A 24,869-nucleotide genomic window follows, 5' to 3' on the forward strand; every position below is an offset into this window, starting at 1 on the left:
TTGCTCTAGGCAGTGCCTCAGTGTGACTTAACCCCATTCAGCAGCTAGAACCACTCAGCCGCTCACTCACTCCCCCCAGGCTGGACAGAGGAAAGAAACAGAGGAGTAAAACTGAGAAAAAACTTGTGGGTTGAGATAAAGACAGTTAAGCTACCTATTAAGGTAGAGCAAAAGCAGCACACACAAGCAAAGCAAGGAATTCATTCATTGCTTCCCGTCGGCAGGCAGATGTTCAGCCATCTCCAGGAAAGCAGGGCTCCATCACACATAACAGTTACTTGGGAAGACAAACGCCATCACTCCAAACGTACTGCCCTTCCTTCTTCTTCCACCAGTTTTATATGCTGAACATGACATCGTATGGCATGGAATATCCCTTTGGTCAGTTGGGATCAGCTGTCCCCACTGTGTCCCCCCGCCCCAGCTTTTTGTGCCTCCACAGCCAGCTTGCTCACTGGTGAGGCAGTGTGAGAAGCAGAAAAGGCCTTGAGAGCTTAGCAACAACCAAAGCCATCAGTGTGCTATCACACTATTTCTCATCCCAAATCCAAAACATAGCACTACACTAGCTGCTAGTAAAAAAAGTTAGTACTATCCCAACTGAAACCACAACAGCATGTCAACTTCTTCTCTGTTACCAGACAAATCAGGGATTTATGGACAAGGAATATGGTTATAAACAAGCAAGCTCTATAAGACTTAAAAGAACAAGAAGCTTCCTGGGTTAAAACAATAAGAAATCTGAGGATAATACAGAGTAATCATTACAAAAGGCTTCCTCAACTCCTAACATCTGAAAGTTAATATGAAGCCAACTGTATTTTCATCCATGTAGTTAAGCAACACTCTCTACGTGAGCATTAGTTGGATTTTCCACAGGTATGGAAAATGAAATGAGCAAATAAGACTGTGAAACATTCATTTAAAAAATTATTTAAAAAAAAACTTGTTAATGTGATACTTTCTAGAAAGGAGGACAGTAAAATTCAGTCTGTCAGCTTGTAGTAACCTGTGAAGTTTTGGTTTTTTTGAGTCTGCAAGCAAGGTGGTAAACACGCTACAAAGGCCTGGATGATGTTATAATTTCATAAACAGGAACACTAAATTATTCCTAGCTTAAAATTAAAGTTCAAAGCCCGTATAAAGGAATGTTAATTTGAGATTATACAGAAGAAAGGTATATGAACTTGGTTTTCAGGAGAAAGTAATAAAGTAATACTCTGTGATCACAGGAATCAGTGTCTTAGCCACAAGGAAGAAAGTTTTAATTTTTGGTACTCATGAGACAATCTATGTTTTATCAAAGCAAAATAATGTCAACAAAATATTCTCAATAAGACTGACTAGACAAGAAAAAGAGAAAATAAATTAATATTTCTTTAAATTTGCTACATGAAAAAAAACATAGTACACTCAAGTCTCTAAATGTATCACTCACTATATCATTACCAGCATTCAGTCAGGATAAGGATTTATTTTTTCTGACTTTGAAGAAGAAAGATGACATATACAAGAAAAAACTTGCTTTATAAATCACTTTGAAATTTGAATATGTTATATGCTGTTATTCCCTCCAAAACACATCTGTAACATGTTCTGTTTTCCTAAATGATTCATTCCATGTCAGAGAGAGAGCAACCACTGCTTGGTTCTTCAGACACTTTGCTTCTAGAACTGTTACAGACAACTTAACCAGGTAAGAACATTAATTTACAAATTACATACTTTGATGCTGCATTGACTTTATTTCTGGTTCTAAATCTCAACTGCAATTAATTTTAAGGAATATCAAGAGGACTTCTATTTTCTTGAGGATTTCTAGATTCCTGAATCAGCCTGTTTACTCTTTCTTCTTCCTTGGTCTGAAGCTGTACTAGGAGCTGCCAGGTAGTTGGTATTTTGACAACCAAGTTGGTTTTCAATTCTATAAAATACCTATAATTACAAATTTGTCCAAAGTGAAATATCTACATTTTAAGTAGTGTAATATGTTGACTATGTTCTTAAAAAAAAAAAATTACATTATTCACTCTTGTATAAATTACCACAAACACTGCTATATTAAATACTGACCTATAAGTTTATACAGTGTAATGGCTATTTCATAGCAAAATTCACAAAACCAGGTCCTAAAGTAACAAGAGTGAAGTGTTAAGTAAATAACCAGTAAACCTTTCAATACATAAACAATCACTTAGCTATTTTACCTCAAGGATAGGGCTCCAGTTGAGAACGGATGAGCTCATGAATACCATCCCATTCCTTGAAACTGTTGCTGGAGAAGCGTTATCAATATTATGAGGTTCAAAGACTATTTTGCAATTTGGTGCCATAGGTATCCGATCTCCATTTGCTAGTGTTAGAGTTCTGTTATCATCCAGGACAGAATTAAGGTTCTCAATCCAAATAGCATCCACTGGACCATCAAGAACTATCCAGATGTGGTCACCTATAACCCAAAATAACATATGATAATGCCTAAGCTCTAGTTTCTTTCAAGGACCAGTTTCTTCTCTCTGCAAACAAAATTTGAACTAATTCTGAATTAACACACATAGCTAGAATCTCAACTTTTAATACAGTTACCATTTCCGTCACTCAATTTCAGTTAAGTACTTCATCTCATCACCTATTGATAATAATTATGCACTGCTCAGTATATAAAGTGTCATCAGCATAAGTCATCAGTTTGAAATAATCTGAAACAGTTTTACGAATCCAGTCTTCAATGTAATAATAAATTAGGTTTATTTCAACTTACATAAAACAACATAAAGATGACAGAAATCACTATCTATTTAAAACCACCATTCATTTGTTTCCAAAGAGTTTGTGTAAATGGAGTGAGATTAAATGAAAAGAACACTTGAAAAATCACTCTCAAATACCATGATCACTTTCATAGGTAAAAGAGGTCCATTAGGGGAAGATTCTTATTGTTTTCCTGTCTGTAAACTTGATCCATCTCCCTTTGAAGTTTTTTCAGCTCTTTCCATTTAGTAACAGAAATGTATCCTAAAGCCTGTCTCTCACGGAATCACGGTCTGGGTTTGTCCTGCTCACCTCACTTGGATCCTAAGCAACAAGTCCTCGCTGGAAAGGATATCTCCTTGGCTTCTGGCTCCCCGTCCCTTAGGGAGTAGCCAGCCCTGCTGTGCACTGCTAGATAGCCCTTTAGTCAGAGATAGTCCCACTCTCCTCTGCCTTCAGAGTAAGTCCTTACTATCTAGGCCCAGGTGGCTGGGTGCATTGCTAGGTATGAACAAAGAAGGTTCCAGATGAGAGACTTTCTCACCTCTGAGGCAAATAGTTTTATATTTAGAGGCTTTTCGTAGCTACAGTGCAGGCGTCTCAGGCATGAGATGGTCTAGAGTTCACTTCATAAAGAGACATTACAGAAGTGTTGCAAACAGTGAATCTGAGGAGGTCATATGAGTGTGCAAATTTATATTTCACGTTAGGGGAAAAACAGAAAAATCAACAGTTAATGCTATGCTACATTCTCAAGGCTGCTACATTTCTAGATTTAAAACAAAACCAACAAAATAAATCAAAAAGTATTTTCTATTTTAAAAGTATCTTTATACTTAAAGACTAAGAATTTTTGTATGAAAATTGACAGTGCAAAAAATTACTGGATTTTCTCTTTTTTTCCTTCAGTCCTTAAGGCCTAATGGAAAGGTCACATACTAATACTCAGACAAAACAAGGAAGAATCCATCTAGCATTAAACCGTTAAGGCCTCTCCTTTAGTTAACATAGTCCAAGAATACATGCCAGCATTATTTATGCAGAAATTGATTGGCTAAAGAGAATTATCTAGTGCCATTTGAGATGGACTATGGTATGTGCAGGGCTAGCAGGTATGACAAAAAAGAGATTCACACCCTTTTAGTATGGCAGCTGGAGACCAGGTAGAAATCCTGACAGCACCAAAATTTTTTATCATATACCAGTGTTGGGGGAACTGACTCTTATACCTTTCTTGGCTCTTAAAGTTTTTCTCCAGAGTGCTGAAAATATTCCATCTGTCCAATCATTTGTTGCCACATCTAGACGACCAAACATTTGTGGAGCAGTTATAGCTTTAGGATTCATTCTCATTTCACGATGTGGCTGTCCACAATCTATGAAAGGCAGACACAGTTAGTTTTGGTATTTCTTTTCAGCAGTCAGAGTACTTGGACAAATTCAAAATCATTACACCCAAATGGATGGTTTAATATGCATTCACCATTATAAGAGGTTGTGTATATACTTGGGAAAGTTATCTCTTGCTAAACATCAATATTTGTTAATTGGAGCCATCAAAATTTGATGTTGAACAAAGTTACAGAATCACAGAATCGCCTAGGTTGGAAGGGACCTTTAAGATCTTCTAGTCCAACCTTAAAAAAAAACAAAACAAAACAAAACAAAAAAAAAAAAACACACCCCACCAACACTAAACCATATTCCCAAGCACCATGTCAACTCGTCTTTTGAATATCTCCAGGGATGGTGCCTCAACCACTTCCCTGGGCAACCCACTCCAATGCTTAATAACCCTTTCAGTGAAGAAATTTTTTCCTAATATCCAACCTGAACCTCCCCTGGCGCAACTTGAGGCCATTTCCTCTAGTCCTGTCACCTGTGACTTGGGAGAAGATACCGACCCCCACCTCTCTACACCCTCCTTTCAGGTAGTTGTAGAGAGCGATAAGGTCTCCCCTCAGTTCTGAGACTACTAAAGATACAATTCACATTTCATAGACTCATCGGTAACAGAAGAGCAGGAAGATGAAATTTAGTCAAGTTTCATTTCAATATTTTGAAGGTTTATCAAACCATAGAACTTTAAAGCCTTTGCTTTGGATGCACTTTTTAAAAACTCAGTGACTAAATACCAGATAGATGCTCCACATGATTGATTGTCTTTTGTTTTTCCCTTTTGTGCACTTGCATACATCTTGGTATAAGCAAAGTGTATGATATTAGCATATCCCTGTGAAGTCTCTTAGGCAGCTAAATTCTATCTAGCCATATCATGATCTTATAACCTTTATATCTTCCTCATTAAAAACAGCTTAAAAACTCCTATGCCAGACATCTTTTGAAAAGCCAATATTAACACTTAATTAGAAGCCAGTAATAAGATGTTGAAAGAAAGAGCTAAGAAAACGCCTTATCTTAAAATCTAAATTATAATCAGAGTTCACTAACATGTAACATAGAAGCCTGGAAAATCACATAGTTTAATATTTCATGATTTTATGCCAGAAAATCAGCTTGAAAAAAGCATTGTGATGGCTTTATCTTAGTAGTACTTCACACACCAGTGCTAGAGAAATATAGGAAAATAGTATAATGCAACTATCTGTTCTTTCTGGTTTTTTTTTTCCTAAATGGAGCAGTCATTTACGCAGCAATGTAGAGCTTACAGTGCTTCTTAAGCACAAAAGGGTATTGCATGGATGGGAGAAAGGCTGCACTGTTTTTTAGAGAAACTATCCATTTCTGGAAAATTGTACAAGCAGCCCACTGAAGCCTGTGAAATAGGGTAACACAAGCTTACCTCAAATTAGATGTTCTCCCCACCCCAGCTATGAGCTTTTACTTTAATAAGATCAAACAGAAGTTCTTCCATTAATATTTCTGTTTAGAAATACAGAGGACAAAAACACACACTCCTCAAGCATCCAGTCAAGGAATACCCTTGAATAATTTGTCACAGCCTATATCAGGAACTATCTCCTAGCAGCAATAAATGATAGAAGTAGTTATTTTATCCTGTAGATGAAGACCTTCTCTTGTGAATACTGTTCAAAAAGGACTAAATACTTATGACTAGGGGAAAGTTTCAGCATTACCTCAGCCAAACCCGAGAGATCCTTTAATCACTTGTCTGAGCTGTCTACCCAGACAGTACTCCTCTTTCTCAATGTTTCTAGAATTAGAACTTCTAAGTATCATAGTATGGAAAATAGGATATGTATTATATTATATGACTTTGAACATCAGACATTTTGAAGCTTTTAAAAGATACCACCTCAATAATTAGTATTACAACAAATAAACTGACTCTTCGAGTATCTTATATAAATACTCACATACCTGTCATGGCTTTCATCAAAGTGTGGATGCAAACGGTTTTTCCTGCACCACTAGGTCCTAGTGTCATCAATCCATGCCTTACTTTTTGGGTTTCAAAAAGTTGGATAACTTTCAGTTTCCAAGGAGGATGACAAACAAGTCCAGCTTTCTCCACCTATAGATAGTGACAGAAAACCAAATTGCTTCTATTTTAGTGCATAAGGTATTTCAATGCTTTAAAAAAAAAAACAAGCAAAAAAATAAATCCATCTTCAGCAGAAGACTATACTCCTCATCAAGCTTTTGTGTACCTAAAAAGCAGCAAAAAGAATGGATAATTAGTATTCAAATACGTATTCAGAAAAATAAAAGAAGAGAAACCATCTTTTATTTTTTAGCTCTTCTTAGGGTTAAAACATCATTTTAAGCAAAAGCCAAGAATTTTAGAAACACTCTTGCTAGCAATGTCTTTCATAGTCACACGGTATTTTCACTTGCCTCTCAGAACATTTGCCTGTTTATGATGAGGGCGATTTGCATTTCTATATGCTTACAATAGTCAAAAGCTTTTCTGTAAGACATTTTGTTAAATATTTCTCAGTTTACAGACAGACCTTTGAGTAGCTCTTTAATATCATCCTTCTAAGAAAAGACATGATATTTTAGAATCAAATATCATACGACTGTTTCCTACTTTTTACTAGTTCTGAGATTAAAGAAGTCATCTCACTATAACACTATTCCTGTTGCTTGTGAAAGTGACTCAACTGGAAGCAAACAAGTTTTTAGCCAGTAGTGAAAAGCCAGAACTATTTCCTAAGGATACATAGCACACTAAATGCTTTTTTTAAAAAAAAAAATTATAAAACCTCAAGATCGTGTTATAAAAGTGAAGCTCTCAAAATAACAATTATATTTTAATTCAAGTATAATTTCTGTTTTTAAAATTATGTTCCACTAAAAATCTCAGAAAATACGATCAGTAAAAAGAGAACTAACTTTTTACTGACAAGACAAAACTCAGCTTTTAAAATTACTGTCATGCAGTCAGTCAGAACCATGGGACTGGCACTACCACTTGCTGTGTTACTCACATATCAAAGCTCATGTCAGTTGAACTTATTTATCTCGCTCTGCAAGGAAGCCAAGAACAGAAGGCAGCACAAGATGAATTCATCAACAGAAACCATGAAGTATATGCTGCCACCAACTCCTCATCACCATGAAAAACACCACTGCTGAAGCAACTAAGTTTGCAAAGCACAACAAAGATATCAGATGCACTATTTTCATGGATACATGATAAAATTCCATTATCATTGACATCTTAACAGCTCTCCCAGTTGACACCAAACAAGCCAAGCTACCTTTCTTTCCAGTATACAATATAGCCTTCTGACTTGTTTCCACTGTCCACATACATACAGTAATATATCCCAAACCTAATGATACACTGACAAAATATGTGAACTGATTTCACATAAAACAAGACGGTCATGTTAGCTATTCCTTCACCCTAATCCAATGCCATCAGTGGAGACTTATCTTAACATTTTCTAACACTCATGGATTCTATAATACACTTGTAGACTAGATATTTCCCTTATTGAAAAAGAAGTATGTTCACAAGCAGACTCAACATGTTCTCAAAAGATCCTCTGTTAACAGTTGCACATATGTATTGAGACTGGCTGGAATTGAGTTAATTTTCTTCATAGTAGCCCATACGGTGCTGTGTTTTAGATTTGTGATCAAAACAGCATTTTGTCTATTGCTGAACTGTGCTTGCGCAGTACCAAGGCATTCTCTGTTTCTCACACTATCCCATCAGCGAGGAGGCTGGGGGTGGGCAACAGGTTGGGAGGGAACACAGCTGTGACAGTTGACTGCAACTGACTAAAGGGATACTCCATACCATATAGAGTCATGCTTAGCAATAAAACTGGAGAGAAGTTTCTCCAAAGTAGCAACTGCTCAGGGACTGGCTGACATCAGTCTGCTGGTGGTGAGCAATTGCTTTTGCATCACTTGTTTCATTTTCTTTTTTTTCTTCATTTATTAAATTGTCTTGACCTAGACCCATGAGCTTTTTTTTTACTCTCTTTTCCCTTCCAAATCTCTCCCTCAACCCTCTGGGGCAAAGTGAGCAAGTGACTGGGTGTTGGCATAGCTGCCCGGTGGGGTCAACCAGCCACAATATATAAACATCGAGAAGCATTTTAATTCAAGTAACGACTATTTCTTTATTACAATGTTTCCCCAGCAACTACTGCCTCCCTTCTCTAATAAAAAATAGTCCTCTTGAACTTGATTCTGTCCTAACCTAGCTGTTTTCATTGTATGGAGCCATTACAGCTCAAAACACAGCAAAGAGCTCCATTCAATAAAACTATTCATTTCCAAGATAAACAAGACAGTCTACTATTTCTGGTTTCTCCAGATTTTAAGTTTTAGCAATATGAGAAAAATATGCCAAAATAATCTAATAGAATTTCTAAACACTGTCATAGCACTAAAATGGCACCATGAAATCCCTATATCTGAACTTTTAATAAATATAATTTTACATAAGATAACCACAGGGCCTAAAGCTCTTCAGGTTTCCAACACTGCTTCAATATGGGCTGACATTGCACTCTACTTGCAAGCAAGCAATAATGGTTTGCTGTTAAAAGGTTTGAGACTTTGTATGTCTGGCTTCACAGACCATCAACAGTACAGCTATGAAAACTGTGTTATTAAGACCTCTTTAATTTATTAGGAAATGACAATTTAAAGTGTGAGATTCAGTTTACTTACAGTTTTTCCTAATAAAAGCTTAATTTGTGAGTTCTTTTTTAAAGCCAACTGTATAAACTCCAGAAAGCAAAATATTTTTATAATCATTAGCTGATGATTCAACTCTTTTTTGTTAGGAAAGCCAGAAGCAGACCTCTTTAATTCTATCTAATCATATTAAATATAAGTAAATGAAAAGTCATATGTTCAAATTCTTCAGAAATGTACTTCTGATTTTCAACTTCATCATGCTGGGATTTTTTGAGGTTTTTTATATCTGTTTAACTCAGATCTGGGGTATTATTGAAATTTTGGAGGAAAGTCTAATAGACGAGATAATTTAAGCATACATACTTCATCAACCTTCTATATAGCACTGACGTTCTTAAGTTGGCCCTATTGAAATGTTCCCAATGTTCCAAAAGATTCTGATTGTTAGACTTTATGCAAATATTAAATCCTGGGTCACATAAGGCAAGCGTATATACATGCATTTTTCAAACTGGCCACCACAGATGACTCACAAGCAAACCACAGGACACCACAATCACAATTCAGTGACATCCTTAAGAAGAAGGTTAAAAATAACATGCCAATGGTAAAGATTTATGGAAAAGCTTACTCTTCCTCTAAATAGTAGAAGATATTATTACCAGCTGGGTAGATTCAACAGCAAGAATTTTCTTAGATATAAAATCATGATAGTTAACACCACAGCAGCACAGATCGAGAGAAAAATTACCTACCTGTCTGTCAATGGCAGCTTCTAGTTCAGGATAGCCTACTTTATCAAGCTTGATATCTGGAAACAGATCTTCAATTAGACTCAGGAATAAGGGTTCATCTTCATCAATCTAGTGAAAATCAGGGGGGAAAAAACCCACAGATTAAAACTTATTTTATTTACTCTACCATCTTAGAAAACAATCCCTAACTCTTGTAGCACTAAAGCAATATGTGAAAATATAAGCAATCATGTATGGTAACCCTCTAGGTGCTAAACAATCTCAAAGGACACAGTAGAAGGAGATGAAGTGATGCTTCCAATAATCAAAAGTTATTGAAAATAAACTGCTAACATCCAGACTGAATTTATTGAAGTAGATTTTAACAATAACATTTATACAAATAGTAAATTATTTGTCTGAGGTGTAAAAAAAGACAATAAAGAGATGATGTGTCACAGCAGCACAAGAGGTTTGGTTAGCTATTTAAGACAGATGAGATGGTTCTCATTACTACAAATAACAGATTATTTCAAAACTGATTAAATACTTTAGATGAAAGTTTCTAAAGAGGTTAATAAATAGACTTTTCTTTGGTCACTTATTTCTATAGGTAGCAAGGGAAATATATTAAAAAAAAATTCTGAACAATTCAACATATTGCGGTTTAACTCGGGTAGACAGCCAAGCACTACACAGCCCCTTGCTCACTCCCTCCCCAGCCCCATACAAGGTACTAAAAAGAAAATTAACACTGTCCCAGACAAAAACAGTAATCAAGACTATGCAGAGAATAGAACATATCAAAATTAGCATCAGTGTAAGGGCTACATCCAATCTTCTAGTGATCATCTTAACAGATTCAAATTGTATTTCCAAAAAAAACCACATAGCCCTAAAGTGCAGTTTAATTAATTTACCAGAACTTACTAGTTTAGACAGGTTCATGTCTCTCAGCACACGCATGACAATTGTAGATTCAGTATCTGTGGGATTTGCTCTTTTTGCTGCTCCTAATGTACGTAGCACTGATAAGATATTCCGCAAGCCAAAATCATAATGCACCTAGAAGATATGCAAAGTTCAGGAAAATTTTCCCCAAGTCAACAGGGATAAAACAATTCTTATTTATCATTTAAGATATGAATATGTATGAGAAGTGGTACATGTGGTACAAATGCCTCTTAAAATCCAACAACTAGTCTTTGGCTGTATGACTACAGGCAAATTCATTCACCAACTTTGCTACCACCTACTGAACTGTAAGGTGTAATAGAAAAAAGAAATGTAATCACAAGTGTCGTGGTTTGGGCCGGGTTGGCCAATGACAAGTTGACAGATGCTCTCCCCCACCTTTCGCTCCAAGGAGAGGAAGAAGAGAGATACAGAGATTTATGAGTTTAGGAAAAGACTAAACTACTTTAATGAAATATTAATAATAAAATAAAAAAAATTTTAAAAAGGAAATAATAAACTCGATGCAATATATACAAAACCATATCAAGCTCCCAGGGAGACGTGACTAGCAGGCACTGGGAAAATTCCAGATTGGACTCAGTGGGAATTGGATTCCAGAACACTGTGATCAGGATCAAAGGCAGACAAACTGACAGTGTCTTCCTCAGACATCAATCAACAAAGAAAGAGAGCCATTGAAGAAGAGCCAACCTGACCCCTTCGGTCCCTCAGCTTTTATAGCGAGCGTGGCATGGGATGGAACACCCTATTGGTCATTTTGGGTCACCTGAACTGTCTACCCCCTCCCCACAAGAGCAACCCCCTCCATGGGGTAAACAACAAAGTCAGCTGACCCTGGCTGCCACAGCAACAAGTGTAAGGAAGAGCCTCTCTCACTGAACAAAGAGATAGCTCTGCTTCACCCCAAACCAGGACAGTAAGTCTTTGAACCAAGATAAGGTTCCCAAGGACTTTTAAGAAATAAACTAGCAGTATTATTTTGAATTCGCTGTGAACCTTGGAAACTGGCTTTATTTGAGAAACATCTGAACAAGCACAGGCAGCACAAACCAAATGCCTCTCAACCCACTCTATAAGACAAACTAATACATAAGCCCTTTATTTGCCTGAATCATCACCATTCCTTGAAGCTAAATCTTAATAATAAGGAGTGTTCTGAATGACACTCCCTTTCTTGTACAGATAGCCTGTAGCAGGGGTTAAGCCTCCAGGACTGATGAGGGTTGCACTACTAAACTGCAAGCGTCATTTAGCTTACTTGGTGAACGTGAACTTTTCCATTTTCTTCATATACGTACTAATAATTTGTAGCATGATATATAGTTTTTCCCTAAGATAATTATTCCTCATCTGAAAATAATCACCTGCTTTGACAGTTGTTCTTCACACAGCTTGTACAGTGTAAAGAATTTCCTTGCCAATACAACATTAGCAATGAAACCACAACTAGCCAATTTGACACGAATTATGATTTGACGATCAGGAACCATCATAGCCACCGAACGGAAGTTAATCTTCAAATTTTCAGGAAGTTCTTGCCGTCCAGCATATCCTGGATTCTGGACAGAAAAACAGGTTTTGAAGTTGACTGCACCTTGCACAAACAGAAGAATCAGCAAAGGAACGTGCAATCTGGTTAGACAAAAATAGCTTTTGGGGCTTTAAATCACATGTAAAAATGAATTGCCATGTATATTTACCACCATATCTCTACAGCATTTTAGCATCTCTTAAATCCATGAGGTATGAAAAATGTTCCAACTAAACACTTCAAAACTGTATTTGTATCATAGGTCCTGTTTTCATTGGCTACTTCTACCCAAATCTCTACAGCCATTTTTTTTGTACTTTGGGAACCAGAACATACCATGCAGAAGTAATGTGACAGTGAGATAAAAATTTGCATTTACAATCCTGGCTGCATTTGTTAATTGCATGTGCTTGGTGTCATTGAAAAAAGACCCTGCAAACCGTCTGTGTAGTAATGCTTGATGTTCTCAAACTATCTGAAGTTCTAAAAGTGAGTTCTAAAGGCTGAGTGACATAACGGTTAGCAAGTACATTTAAAATACCAAGTTAGAAGTTACTATTGTACAATCATCACTGACCTATTAGAAACCTACTGAATACCTACCATAGTAAGAAAGATGCCAAATTCTGGGTTCATTTCCACATTATCTCCATCAGTAAAAATAAAGCTTTTTTTACGTTCCTTCTTACATGTCAACACAATTGCAATTTGCTGTGCAGCTACTGATAGTACTGGTAAATCAATACGATTGAATTCATCAAAGCAACCCCAGGAGCCAGACTGAGCAAGACCTTCAAAGACAAAAGCAACTAAGCATCTGACCATTAAGTTGTTAACCCCTTTGTGATGCAATTTGTAAGCCAAAAATCAGGTTAATCTACTTCAGGGAAAAAGAAATATATTTTGAAAGGTTGGGAAAGGGACAAGGAGAAGAATTTAGTTCTTTTCCAAGCAAGAACGCACAAAGGTCCAAAAGTCCTCAAAGTTGTCTAGGATACTAAATCCTTCGATTTCTGCTCCTTCTCTCAATATCTTGAATGTTTTCCTGTTCCTCTCTACCACCCAAAAGGAAAAAATCCTTGCAATAAGCTTATGAAAACATGATGGGTCATCAATAGCTTATTGCACAGATTAAAATTAGCAATAAAGTTGCTTTCATCTGGAGAGAAGTTAGGAGTCAGCCTGTGCCAGAACTGCGTTCTTCCTCGGGTATTTTGGGGAAAACAAAAAATCATCAACACAGTCATTTGCAACAACACAATAGTCAACCTCCACTTGATCTCTAATTTGACATCTGTCATAACTGACAGGAATCAATTTCAGGTGCCTTAAAAAAAAAAAAAAAAAAAAACCACAAACAAAAACAACCTGCTGTCTGCATCGAAATTCGGTGAGCTGTGCCAATTGTTTTTAACATATATAGCACTACTCATGCACTTCCTTCAACTGACAAGAACTTTGATATTTGAAGGTGAGAAAATATTGAGATGAGAATTCAACACATTCCATCAGTTCAGCAATAAATATCACAGCTTTTTCTTTTTGTACTGGCAGTCCTCCCTGATTATTTTAAGTGTCTTTTTGTATCTTTTCATATACCGTCTCACATTTTCAGACATTTCTATTTCTTGGAGACAGTGTTGCAAATGTATTTTATATTCATAACAAGATACTAATTACTTGCATTTATTAATACGCTGAAAATAACCTGCTGATTATGTGTTGACTTTGTTTTATAAAGATGTTCTCTTAGCATTTGTAACTTTCACATAGTCCACAGAATCATATAATCACAGAATACCCTGAGTTGTAAAGGTCTCATGAGGATCATTAGATCCAGCTCCTGGCTCCACACAGGGCTACCTAAAAGTTAAACCATATATCTAAGAGTGTTTTCCAAACAATACTTGAACACCAACAGGCTTGGGGCCTTGACTACATCCTTGAGGAGCTTGTTCCAGTGCTTGAAGATGCTCTCAGTGAAGAACATTTTCCTAATATCCAATCTGAACTTCACCTGACACATCTTTAAGCCATTCCCTTATACCCTGTCACCAGACAACAGAGAGAACAGATCAGCACCTCCCTCTCACGCGGAAGTTGTAGACAGCAATGAGGGCACCCCTCAGTCTCCTTTTCTCTAAGCTGAACAAACCTAGTATATTCAGCTGTTCCTCATAAGTCATACCCTCTAGCTCTTTCACCACCGTTGTTGCTCTTTTTTGGACACATTCTGATATTTTTATATGCTGCTTACATTGTTGACCCCAAAACTGCACACAGTACTTGAGGTGAGGCCACTCCAATGCTCAGTGATGTGGGACAATCACTTCTTTTGACCACTTAGTTATTCTGCACCTAATGAACATCAGGATACAGTTGACACTTTTGGTTAACAACTTTGGTCCACATCTTACCTTTGAAGATCCTCCCAAGTCCTCGGAAATCCATCTGATCCGAACAGTTGAAGACCACTACATATTTTCCAAGGCACCGTCCCATGTCTTTGATGGTTTCAGTTTTTCCAGTTCCTGCAGGTCCCACAGGTGCTCCACCCATGTTCATGCCTAAAGCTTGAGCCAAAGTGATGTAACATCTAAAAGGCAACATGTTATCATCACTCAATGGGCTGCAATACAGAGTTTTCTGTACAGTGCCAGAGGAACTTACTCATATGTGTTACATGAGGAAGGTCTGATTTAAGGAGACAGGTAAACTGCTGAAATGACATGCCTCTAATTACAATTTAAAACAGTAAGAAGGAAAACCCTTCACTCAGCCTTTCATGCAGGTAATATTAAGGTTCGTCTCCTCATACAGAAAGTGGAAGAACAGATAATCCTCAATAACCAACAACCTGAAAGATCACAGGAAGGGAAGAAAACAAATACAGAGATGCTGCCTAATCTAGTTTGGTTAGCTTAGTTCCTGAATTACTTTAACTGAAATAGTTCTGAACTACATTATACTGTGGAGTACAAGGAAAGACAGCTAGCCTTTCCTTTTCTCACCCACCTTTAAAATTCGATCACACAGTGCGTCCCAAATGAAACTTCTATGTGTAATGCAGTAAAATACCCAGCTAACAAGTGTATCTAAAGAGAAGTTCTAAAATTTGCTGTATGGAGTAGTAAAAAAAAAAAAAAAAAAAAAAGACCCCTCCCAATGCCCTTATTTTGCCAATGATAGCTTCTAAATCATTCTTTGTGTCATTCCAGTTAGGTAGGTAGACTTCTCTGTTAATAGCACTGCAATTCTTTCAAATATCCTTCTAAATGAAAGTTCTCCAATCTATTACAGCTGAATCAAATTGTTTTTCCCGTCTGTTCTTGCTTAGCTGTTTTTTTTCATTAGCTTGCCTCTAAACACTTATTTATGTTTGTCCTGTATCTCTCTCTGCATATTGTATCTGTTGGATATACCTGACCCTCAGGTATACTGATTCTCATTTATGTGAGCCTAAAGTCCCATACATCAGTATGTGGGGATCACACAAGTATGTGGCAGAAATTAAGCTGAAAGTTACTCATATTGTAAGGCACAGAAACAGAAATATTCATGTATTCCATGTAACATTATTGTCTTTGATTAGACTGTGAAGGATAAACTCTGTAGGGTTCTATTTTGTATCCAGTAGGAATGACTAAATTGCTCTTCTAAAAGCCTAGGTTTGGCATCAAAGAATAAAGGAATAAAACAGGTCTTTTTTACCTGTCTGTAAGAGGCGTTATGACAAGCCTGTCAGTACAGCCCAAGAATTCATTCTGGTATGTGAAACCCACATCAGTGATCTTAATCATCATTTTATCAGAGTCTTCATTAAAATAAAATCTACACTGTTTCAGCCACTCAAAATCTGTAGGGCTCTTGATATGCATGCAACACTAAAGAAAAAAAAATAAGAGGGGAAAAAAGGCTGCGGTACTCATCGTTAACATTTATTTTTGGCAATTATCTCATCTGAGTAGTACTGCAAAGACAGCACTGCAATCGCAATGAAGAGCATAAAGAACAGCTAGTAACACAAGAACACCGGAGACCCTACCTTGATTTTTACTACAAAAATTGCTAATGTGTTATTGCTGCCCCTGAAACACATAATAAGGCAAAGGAACCTCAGGCTTTAGAAGAGTGTGTCAAAATTCTAAATACAAATGAACGGTCCATAAGCCTCAAAAAAAAGTCACTAAGTTCAGTTAACATTAAAACTGCTGTTTCTTTTACTCCTCTCTACCATTTTATTTTTACATGAGTAGGAAGCACGTAATGTGGTTCTTTCTTTTTAAAAAAGTCATGAGAATTATATGAAACCAGATGCAAACTGGAAAAAAGGTATTTCAAGACAGTGTCATGGTGCAGATACTAGATAAGAAGTTCAGTAGTTAGGAGTAATTCAAATTTGACCAACTGAATTTTAAAACAGGATTTTAAAAGATGCCCTGCAGGTTGTATCTAAAAATTATCCTTTACCTAAGATAATTATAACTAGACACAACTGGTTCTACAATGAAAAGATAGGTGCCTGCCTATCAGCAATGAGTTAAAACTCAGTAATTCTTTTCTCAGACATCTTAATTTCAAGGTCAAATCCAGAGCGTCCTACACTTAAAAGGGTATGCTACGTTTTAAGTTTGAATGTTTAAGCAGTAAATGCTTTCATTTTCCTAATTTTAGTATCCTGTGGCAGCATGAGAAGGTGTGAAGTGAATAAATCAATCCCTAAGTAATAATTAGGTATACTATTGAAACTAGAACAGAGGGCATAGTAGCTTCAACCAAGCAAACTTTTTTCCTGTACTCTAACTCTATATTAATTCTACTTACTCCTCAAGACTCATAATGTAGTGCAGAGAAAGGACAATTACTTGCAACACAAGGTATGAGGAAAAAGAAGTCTCTAACTGATCATGCAACAGAGGCATCTAACTTAAGTGAGCCAAGACAAAGCATTCTAAAATTCTGCTAATGCTTGTACGGGGGGAAAAAAACCACTGAATTAAAGGGAAACTAAGACATGGATTGAAGCAACATCAGCATTTTTATAATACTCCAGGTCACATAATCATTACAGTTCTGAAATTAAATGTTTAGCTTAAGAGGCAGGAGTTCATAGGTATAGTAATATTTTCTTCTTGTCCTTTCACGTTGTTTTACATGGAAACCACCTTGTAACTCATTGTAGATTTTTCAGTACTTACCAGACCATCAAAAATGTCCCTCTGATGCACATGAATGGTGATTAATGTCTCGTATTTAACTCGCTCAACTGGGCTAAGGTCTTTTGTTGTCATATCTATCAGCATGTTTAGAAGATCCAGGAAAAACTGGTTTGTCTTTCGCATAATTTTTTTATCATACCTGGCATTAGTCAAAGCTTCTTCTGAGTCTCTTGTCCAAATCATTTGGACTCCCAATAACCCAACCTTAGGAAACATAAAAGTATATGCATCATAATCTTTTCTCTTTCACCTAAAATATACATTCTTGGACACAGATAAACTAAAAAAATCGTTCTGTTATTATTTGTATAAAATTAGTCTTTCATTCATCCATATAGAGGTCATTCAACCCATGCATTTGTTTTATGTCTCAACTCCATTCATAAAAACAGAGTTAAATCCACACTTCAGAGTTGTAGAGACTGCCTACAATGCACTGATGATACAAGTGTTGAATATAATTTACAGTATATATATACACTATATATAATTAATATACTTCATATATATAACTAATAACTAATCAGTGAATAATTAATGTTTTAATTTAAAATATTTTTTTAATAATTCACAAACTCTTTATTCCCTCTACACATTCCTGATCACAAGTGAAGAAGCTTCTACCAAGAAAATAATTTTCCCTCAGCACTACCCTCGGCTCCAAGTCTTAGCATTATACAATGTTTTCCTGAAAATATGAACAAATACACAATTTAGCTACTTTTCCTCCAATAGCCAAGTATTAAGCTTGTAAAGAAATAGCATTAAATCTGTTGCATTAATTTTTTGCATTCAGTATTATTTTTTAAAAGGAGCTTCAGGGTAAGTTTTCTTCTTTTTGTTTCAGATATGTAAAGTGTAACTTAAAAGACTGAGTTGATTCAGATAAATTTAAATGTCGGTTTTGCATTTATAACACTGACTGCAATTTAGACTGTAAAGACAAAGAAAAAAACCGACCAATGTGCTGCATATCTGTGAACAATTCTTCATTGACTTAACAATGATATTACCTGGGCTGGGTAAGTAGAAAGGAATTCAGTCAGCTGGAAACTAGTTTCCTGGATGTGTGCAGCTGCCTGGCGAATAACATGATGCAGTGACAGCTGGGATTCCTTCAACAGAGAATTGAGCCAAACTTCCACGTTACCTTCAGCCATTACGGGTCTAGTCAGCTCTACAGTCTCACCCTCTCGTGAACTAATCGACAATATACGATCATACATCTAATAAAAGCAAAGCAGGAACATTTTGTGATTTATAGATTTATTGTTATCTTTAACATAACTGTCTGATTTTCCTTCCAATCCAGTAAACTTATTTAGGGTACTAATAAATTATACTAATCTGTTAAGTGAAACGTAAAAACAATTAAAACATTACTTTTAGTTTGCAGAAAGTCTTTGAACAAAACACTGTCGTCTGAACAAGGAGACAAACTCCAATACACTGACAATTCCCAAATTTCACTTAAGTTTCAATGACAGCATCCACTTTCCAGTCACAATAAAGGAAACCTTCCCCCATTACTGATGGGTAAATATCCTAACAAAATTTATAGCCTTACAATCAAAAATAACAGAAACACCGATGTTAAGGAACATTGTCAATCAAAGCAATTTCAAATGCATGGGGAGGTAGTGAATTTCTAAGAAAATATATACATACACAAGAAAAAAAAAAATTTTATTGCTATCTGTTCTTGTAAAGAGCATAAGAAAATTGTTCTTCAAACACTATGTTTGAAGGGATATTAAGGGTATCTCAGAAACTCAGCTAACTCAGAAACAGATGAGAGACTAGATACACTTTTTCTTACAGACAAACAATGAATGAAAAAGTAAAATACAGGCAATCTAAAGATACAAATAGGCTCCTAAAGAATCAGAAGCTTATCGGAAGATGATAACCTGTATTAAGCCACAGAAGACACTTCAGTACCTGGGTGTTTTTTTCTGAAACCTAAGCAGTGGTGCAATTTTTTGTTTGTTTTGCTATTCTATATAGAGTTTTCCTATTAAGTAAATGAGGATATGAAACTAAATCTTAAAGGAAGAAAGCCTACTCAGCATCATGAACTTGGTAAAACAGTTGAATGCCCTATGCACCCAGGCAGCTTTCTTATTTAACAAGTATCACACATTGTTAATTTGAAATAATGTAACGTTGAGGTGTGGGCAGTACATACCCTTTCATGGAACCTGACCATTTTAATATTGTCAAAGACATTCAGCAGATGTGCCTGTATATTGTGAGAATCTGATGCCTGGCCAAGAATTTCTAAGAGAGCAGGATCTGACACAAAGAAGAATCGTGGAAATAGGAGGCGCTTTTTCTCCAGGTACCTGCATTTAAAAAAAAAAAAAAAAATTGGCCGGGGTAGGGGGTGGGGAGAGGGGAAGATAGTAAATAAATTAGGTTAATTTATACACCCTTTCCTCTTTAAAGGTGGCATTTCTCACAATATATTATTGCCATTTTTAGCAGTGGCGATGACAACAATTCTTATTCATCATGCCTTCCTTTTAAGCACCTGCTTTAAGACTACCTCTTTTAGCATCAGAAATAATTTAATTGAAAGGTTTTATTATTTGCTATAATGTTAGGACCAGTAAAAAGAAAGAAAATAAACCAAAACAAAATATTTTTTACATTAAGTCTGTTACTTGCTATTTAGGTGTCTCGTGCTGAATTTCTCCCAGATACATGAAGGGTCTGAACAGGACACACAGACTGAGACTGCCTTCTGGATTGAAACTGGGCTGGAAAAAGCTTTGGTTTCAACAGAGATAGACAGTGATTGACAGCTTAGTCACAAATCAAATACTTATCAGTGAGTTGCTAGCAATTTCTTTGGAGGTGTTGTACCATCCTGCTAACTTGCTTGATCAGATCAACCGAATTCATAGTAGAATAAGGATATGAGCTTTGCAACATCCGTGGGACAGTACTCAAGCAATTGCTCTTTCCCCAGTTACCAAATTCACAGTCATCTGCCCAAGACTGTGGTCTTGTAGTAATCTTACCCTGTGAGTGATTTCTGACAGATTTCAAGCTGTTCTAGTAAGTGTGGAAGTAGCTGTGCCATGATTTCATCTCCAATGCAGCACTGAACAACATTTGGTGTTTCATGAGCTCGGGTCATGATCCTCACCCAGGATTTATCAATGTTAGAGAAACGCTTTGCTTCCTGTTGAAAAATGATGATGAATGTGGAAGGGAAGAGATGGAAGAAGGAAGAGAGAAGAGGGAAAAGGTATTTGGCTTGCAGAATTAGTACCCAGTAATCTCACCGATAATTTTCTTACTAGTATTCCTGTGTCCAACTTCTAAAGATTTTTCAGCTTCAAAACACACAAATCTTTCTGCTTACATGATACAGCTTATTTTATACTTGACTGTCAAGCTTGCTATCTACTTTCTCCTTCAATCATTCTTAGAGAAAACAACAGAAAACTCATTAGGCTTCAATTGCATGCTTCAAAAGTGAAGATTTTTTCCCAAAAACTAGTTAATTTTTAATTTGGAAAGCTATGTAGGAAAGCTTAAGATAAGGATTCCTAGCAAAACTGTAGGTACTACTAGGCTAGTGGTAGGTACTACTAAGCTAGCCTAACTAGGCTAGGCTACTACTAGGCATTACACTGAAACACATATTGGTTAACAATTTTACAATCATAAAAAGATCATGCCATTCTTTCTAACACAACACTTCTGTTAGCATTGTTTACCTAATTTCTTAGCAAGTCTAGTCTTGTTAAGTACCAAAAAAAATTACATTTATGTTACTGCATCAATTATGACATCACAGTTAAGGTTTATTCTTAAAATGTAGAAAACCAAACTGAAAAAAGGCACATCTGAAAACCTTTGGAAGCTGCTTTGCTATGTCCCCGCCAACAAAAACAGCTTCTAAATAAATCCACAAATTCTGCACAGTCATCCAGTTCTCAATGATATCTGTTGTGTTGGAAAGATAGTGCACCCATTTCTGAATCTGTGTCTTGAAGGGTGTGTTGTACCTAAAATAAAAAGAAGACATTTCCTTTATTTCAAGAAGGAAACAAGTCTCTTGAAAGCCAGCACTTTATTCATAAAGATGTGGAATAATTTTTCTGTTTACATCTTTGTTAAGTGAAAGTATAAAAACCTATTCTTGACTCAATTCAGCTAGTTAGCAGCTATAAACCAAAACAGCTCCAACTTGCTGCTTTGTACACATAGTGTGTAGCACAACTCTGATCCAACATAAGCTGAATAGGAGCAAGATTTCAATTTCCCCTCTAAGGTAACGTGGTTTCAAAAAAGGACTAGGTAACATCTTGAAAGCTGCAAGACTCCTAGAGGTCCTTATCAACTCAACTCTTGCTTTTGTACATCTGCCTGATGATCAGGTTCTGTGTTCCTTATTTATCTGCACGCTTTGGCATGTGAAACCAGACAAACTGAAGCTCGTTTTAACTGGGATTTTTAGCACCTCCAGCATGAGGCAGTGACAGGAGTAGCAGTGCCTGTAATGCCCATAGTATGCCTGCCACAACCAGGCAGTGTTCCCCTTTATGCTTGTGACCACTTTTTTGCAACGATGAAAACTGGCCACTTGATTATTCAGGAAGTTTGAACTGCATCCACATGCTTTCAAAAGAACTTATTGAAGGAATACAGACAATAATATCTAGGCCATGAACAGTTCAAGGACAAGCAGGCTCTTAGTTTTTAGCTAGGTGTTTATTTTCTTTCTCTGTGAAAGATAGATTTGTTCAATAAAACAAAGCCTCTGGCTGATTTATCTACACACAAACACACACTTTTTCTGTTACCTGTTACTCATGAGAGAGCCAAGAATCATCAAGCTGTCCTCCATGGTAGCAATTGTTTCTGATGTGCTGTCACCTCTTAAAAGAAGTTCCCCACGGGTTTTAAAGTTTGTGAAGATAAATGTTTTGTTGTCCCATTCAGCTATCACTTGTTTTAACTTCTGCTCAATGTCTCTCTCCTTCACAGCACTGATGCAGATATCCTTTTAAATAAATAGCATGTCAAAACATGCTAGGAATGGTTCAGGTCTCCAGTATACAAATCTAACTCATACTTCCTCTACCCTAGTAAGGCTGATAAGCAACTATTTATCAAGTGGAAAGACCTACAGACATACAAACACCATAGCTAATAATCTGTATACCACATCATAATATGGCCAGCTTTGGGAGGAATACAAAACTAACACAGTGGTTACTTTTCATATCTTAAATGTTGCAAAGCAAGGTACCCTCACAAATTAACTCCTGGGACAAGTTGCATGATGTAAAAGGAGGAGCTGACACCAAAATATATTTGTGTCTTTATTTTATACAGAAAGCTGAAGTGATAGTCCATTTCTCTGTTCATTCTTTAGAAATATTCTCTTTTCCTTCTTACTACTGTTACTTATATACTATTCAAGGAAACTGTTTAATTTCATGCATCCATTTCCCTTCTTTCACACTACCTCTATTTCCTCTTTATATCTTAATAATGGAACCTCCATTATATTCCTCAGTTTGAATGTTTCACTTTCCACATCAAAGTTGTGTTCAGTGAGATCCATGATCCGCTTCCAGTGCCGAGGCATCATTGCTTTACTTGCCATACGCTCAAGCAACGGGCAACATTCACTGAAGTCCTCAATGGTCTTCTTTAGGTCAAAAAAGGCCTGCCATTCCTTTACACCACGAGGAAGCTTACGGCATCTATATAGAAATAATGCAAGCTTTTTCAAACAGTTTCAAATATTCTTCATTACCCATTTAACCACATAAAACTCATAAAACCATATATGGTTTCAACAGCAGACCACATATATTCCAAATTCACATTACCTGTATTGTGAAGATTCTGTATGTGATTTTTCATGTGAAAAAAAAAAAAAAAAAAAAAAATCTATTTCCAGTCTATTTCATTGACTAATAACTGGACAGGCACCTACAGGCTCCCCCTAAGGAGCGTAGCTGCATAATTCTAATGCACATTGTCCAAGCGATCTTCAAAACCAATTGAACCACTTTACATCTTGATTTCATCTTTGTGAGGTTTGTTATATACACTACTCTGAGCTCCAGTAAAAACCCTTTTTATACTAGAACTAAACCTGCATGGGTTTAATTCTTTAAATCATTTGATTCCTGGTTTGATTAAAAGTTCAGTGTCTATGCATGCAATACATCACATTTTGTAGGAAAACCATTCAGCAGTTCACTAACTTGCCTTAGACATCTAGGGTGCATCTGTTTCTCATGAATAATAGTACTACAATAAAGTGGAATTTCCCTCCATGAACAAAATAGACAGTAATTTTAACATACATTCCAATCTCATCCAAAAAGTTAACCAAAAAGCTCTCTAAGGAAGAATAATCCACAACATTTAGAGTCTAAACTGGTTCCTTTATTTTATGAAGTTAATAATGGATGCATTTTTCAATTAAAATTCACATTTTTCATGTTTCAATGAACAAATACATACTCATATGTGATTATTGGTACTAACCAATCATACTTTAGAAGTAAAAAAAGTATTTTAGGTATCTTTGCCACAACAGCAGTTTCTCACCTGTTCTGAAACTCCAGGAGTTCACTGTTAATTTTTCCAGTGTCTAATTCTGACCAAAGGATATCATAGTAGCCATTGACTGTGTCAATTACATTGTTATATAGATTATAGAGTTTCTGTAACAGATTCAGTTGCTTCTTTATTTCAAGCAGCTGAGGATACTGAGTAACTGGCAAACCAAAAAGATCTTCCCCACCAGTACAAGTAATGTATCTCCGAAAGAGATTATCAAATCGATTCTAAGAAATAAAAAGAAAAAGACTAAATTAAATAAAATTAAATACATATTCAAGATCTGCCATTATTCTTAGAGCTGCATTAGTAACTAAGATCTAGTAAATACAATAAAGATATACAGGAAATACTAACAATTTATGGTGTCAACAGTTTTGTCAATAATTTTCATGAGAAGAGTTACTTTTAGTGAGCTTGGAAGCACATATTTAGAAGTTGACAGGGAGGCTGTTTACTCCATGTGGCACAGTGACAAAACAATAAATGCTAAGCTTGCACTTGAAAGAGGTGTAACACCACATGCAAAGCAAATAAAGGTGGATGCAGCAAATTCTACCTCTCTAAATATGCTGTGCAATTCTTTTATTAAAGAGTTGATGTAAGAATTACTACTATTTAAGAATCAAAGAAAAATGAAATTTAATACTATTAAAAAAAAAGGAGGAGGGGGAAGAAGATTGGGCAGAATTGCATTCACGAGGAAAAGACACAATAATGAACACAAGAACAGCCTATAGTCAAATACACTAAACTTGAGAGCAGGCTCTCATCAGGATACTTGAATCTAGTAACTATTACTCATTATCTACACAACCTTTCTCTTAGCTCCTAAAAAATCTACTTTTAACCAGTATTCCTTGCAAATGCATAGAAAAAATAGCAACTTAGTTTTCATTAAGTTAAAACAGACTTTGGCCAATCAGTAACCCTCTGTGTCAATGAAAACTAGTTCAACTACTGTGA

At 36.1% G+C, this 24,869-nt stretch overlaps 1 protein-coding gene across 1 annotated transcript in view; it reads right to left on the reverse strand.

Moving 5' to 3' along the window:
- DNAH5 (dynein axonemal heavy chain 5) overlaps nt 1-24,869 on the reverse strand; it is a 122,630-nt gene that overhangs the window by 57,211 nt on the left and 40,550 nt on the right. Inside the window, 17 exon segments of the mRNA XM_074146807.1 lie at nt 2,208-2,449; nt 3,981-4,127; nt 6,094-6,247; nt 9,597-9,704; nt 10,506-10,640; nt 11,918-12,112; nt 12,688-12,875; nt 14,502-14,680; nt 15,796-15,968; nt 17,283-17,507; nt 18,317-18,529; nt 19,492-19,648; nt 20,330-20,493; nt 21,172-21,325; nt 22,124-22,323; nt 22,792-23,032; nt 23,892-24,130. Coding sequence (XP_074002908.1) covers nt 2,208-2,449; nt 3,981-4,127; nt 6,094-6,247; nt 9,597-9,704; nt 10,506-10,640; nt 11,918-12,112; nt 12,688-12,875; nt 14,502-14,680; nt 15,796-15,968; nt 17,283-17,507; nt 18,317-18,529; nt 19,492-19,648; nt 20,330-20,493; nt 21,172-21,325; nt 22,124-22,323; nt 22,792-23,032; nt 23,892-24,130 — 3,114 coding nt within the window.

This window comes from Numenius arquata, chromosome 4, assembly GCF_964106895.1.
Source record: "Numenius arquata chromosome 4, bNumArq3.hap1.1, whole genome shotgun sequence".
NCBI classification, from domain to species: domain Eukaryota; kingdom Metazoa; phylum Chordata; class Aves; order Charadriiformes; family Scolopacidae; genus Numenius; species Numenius arquata.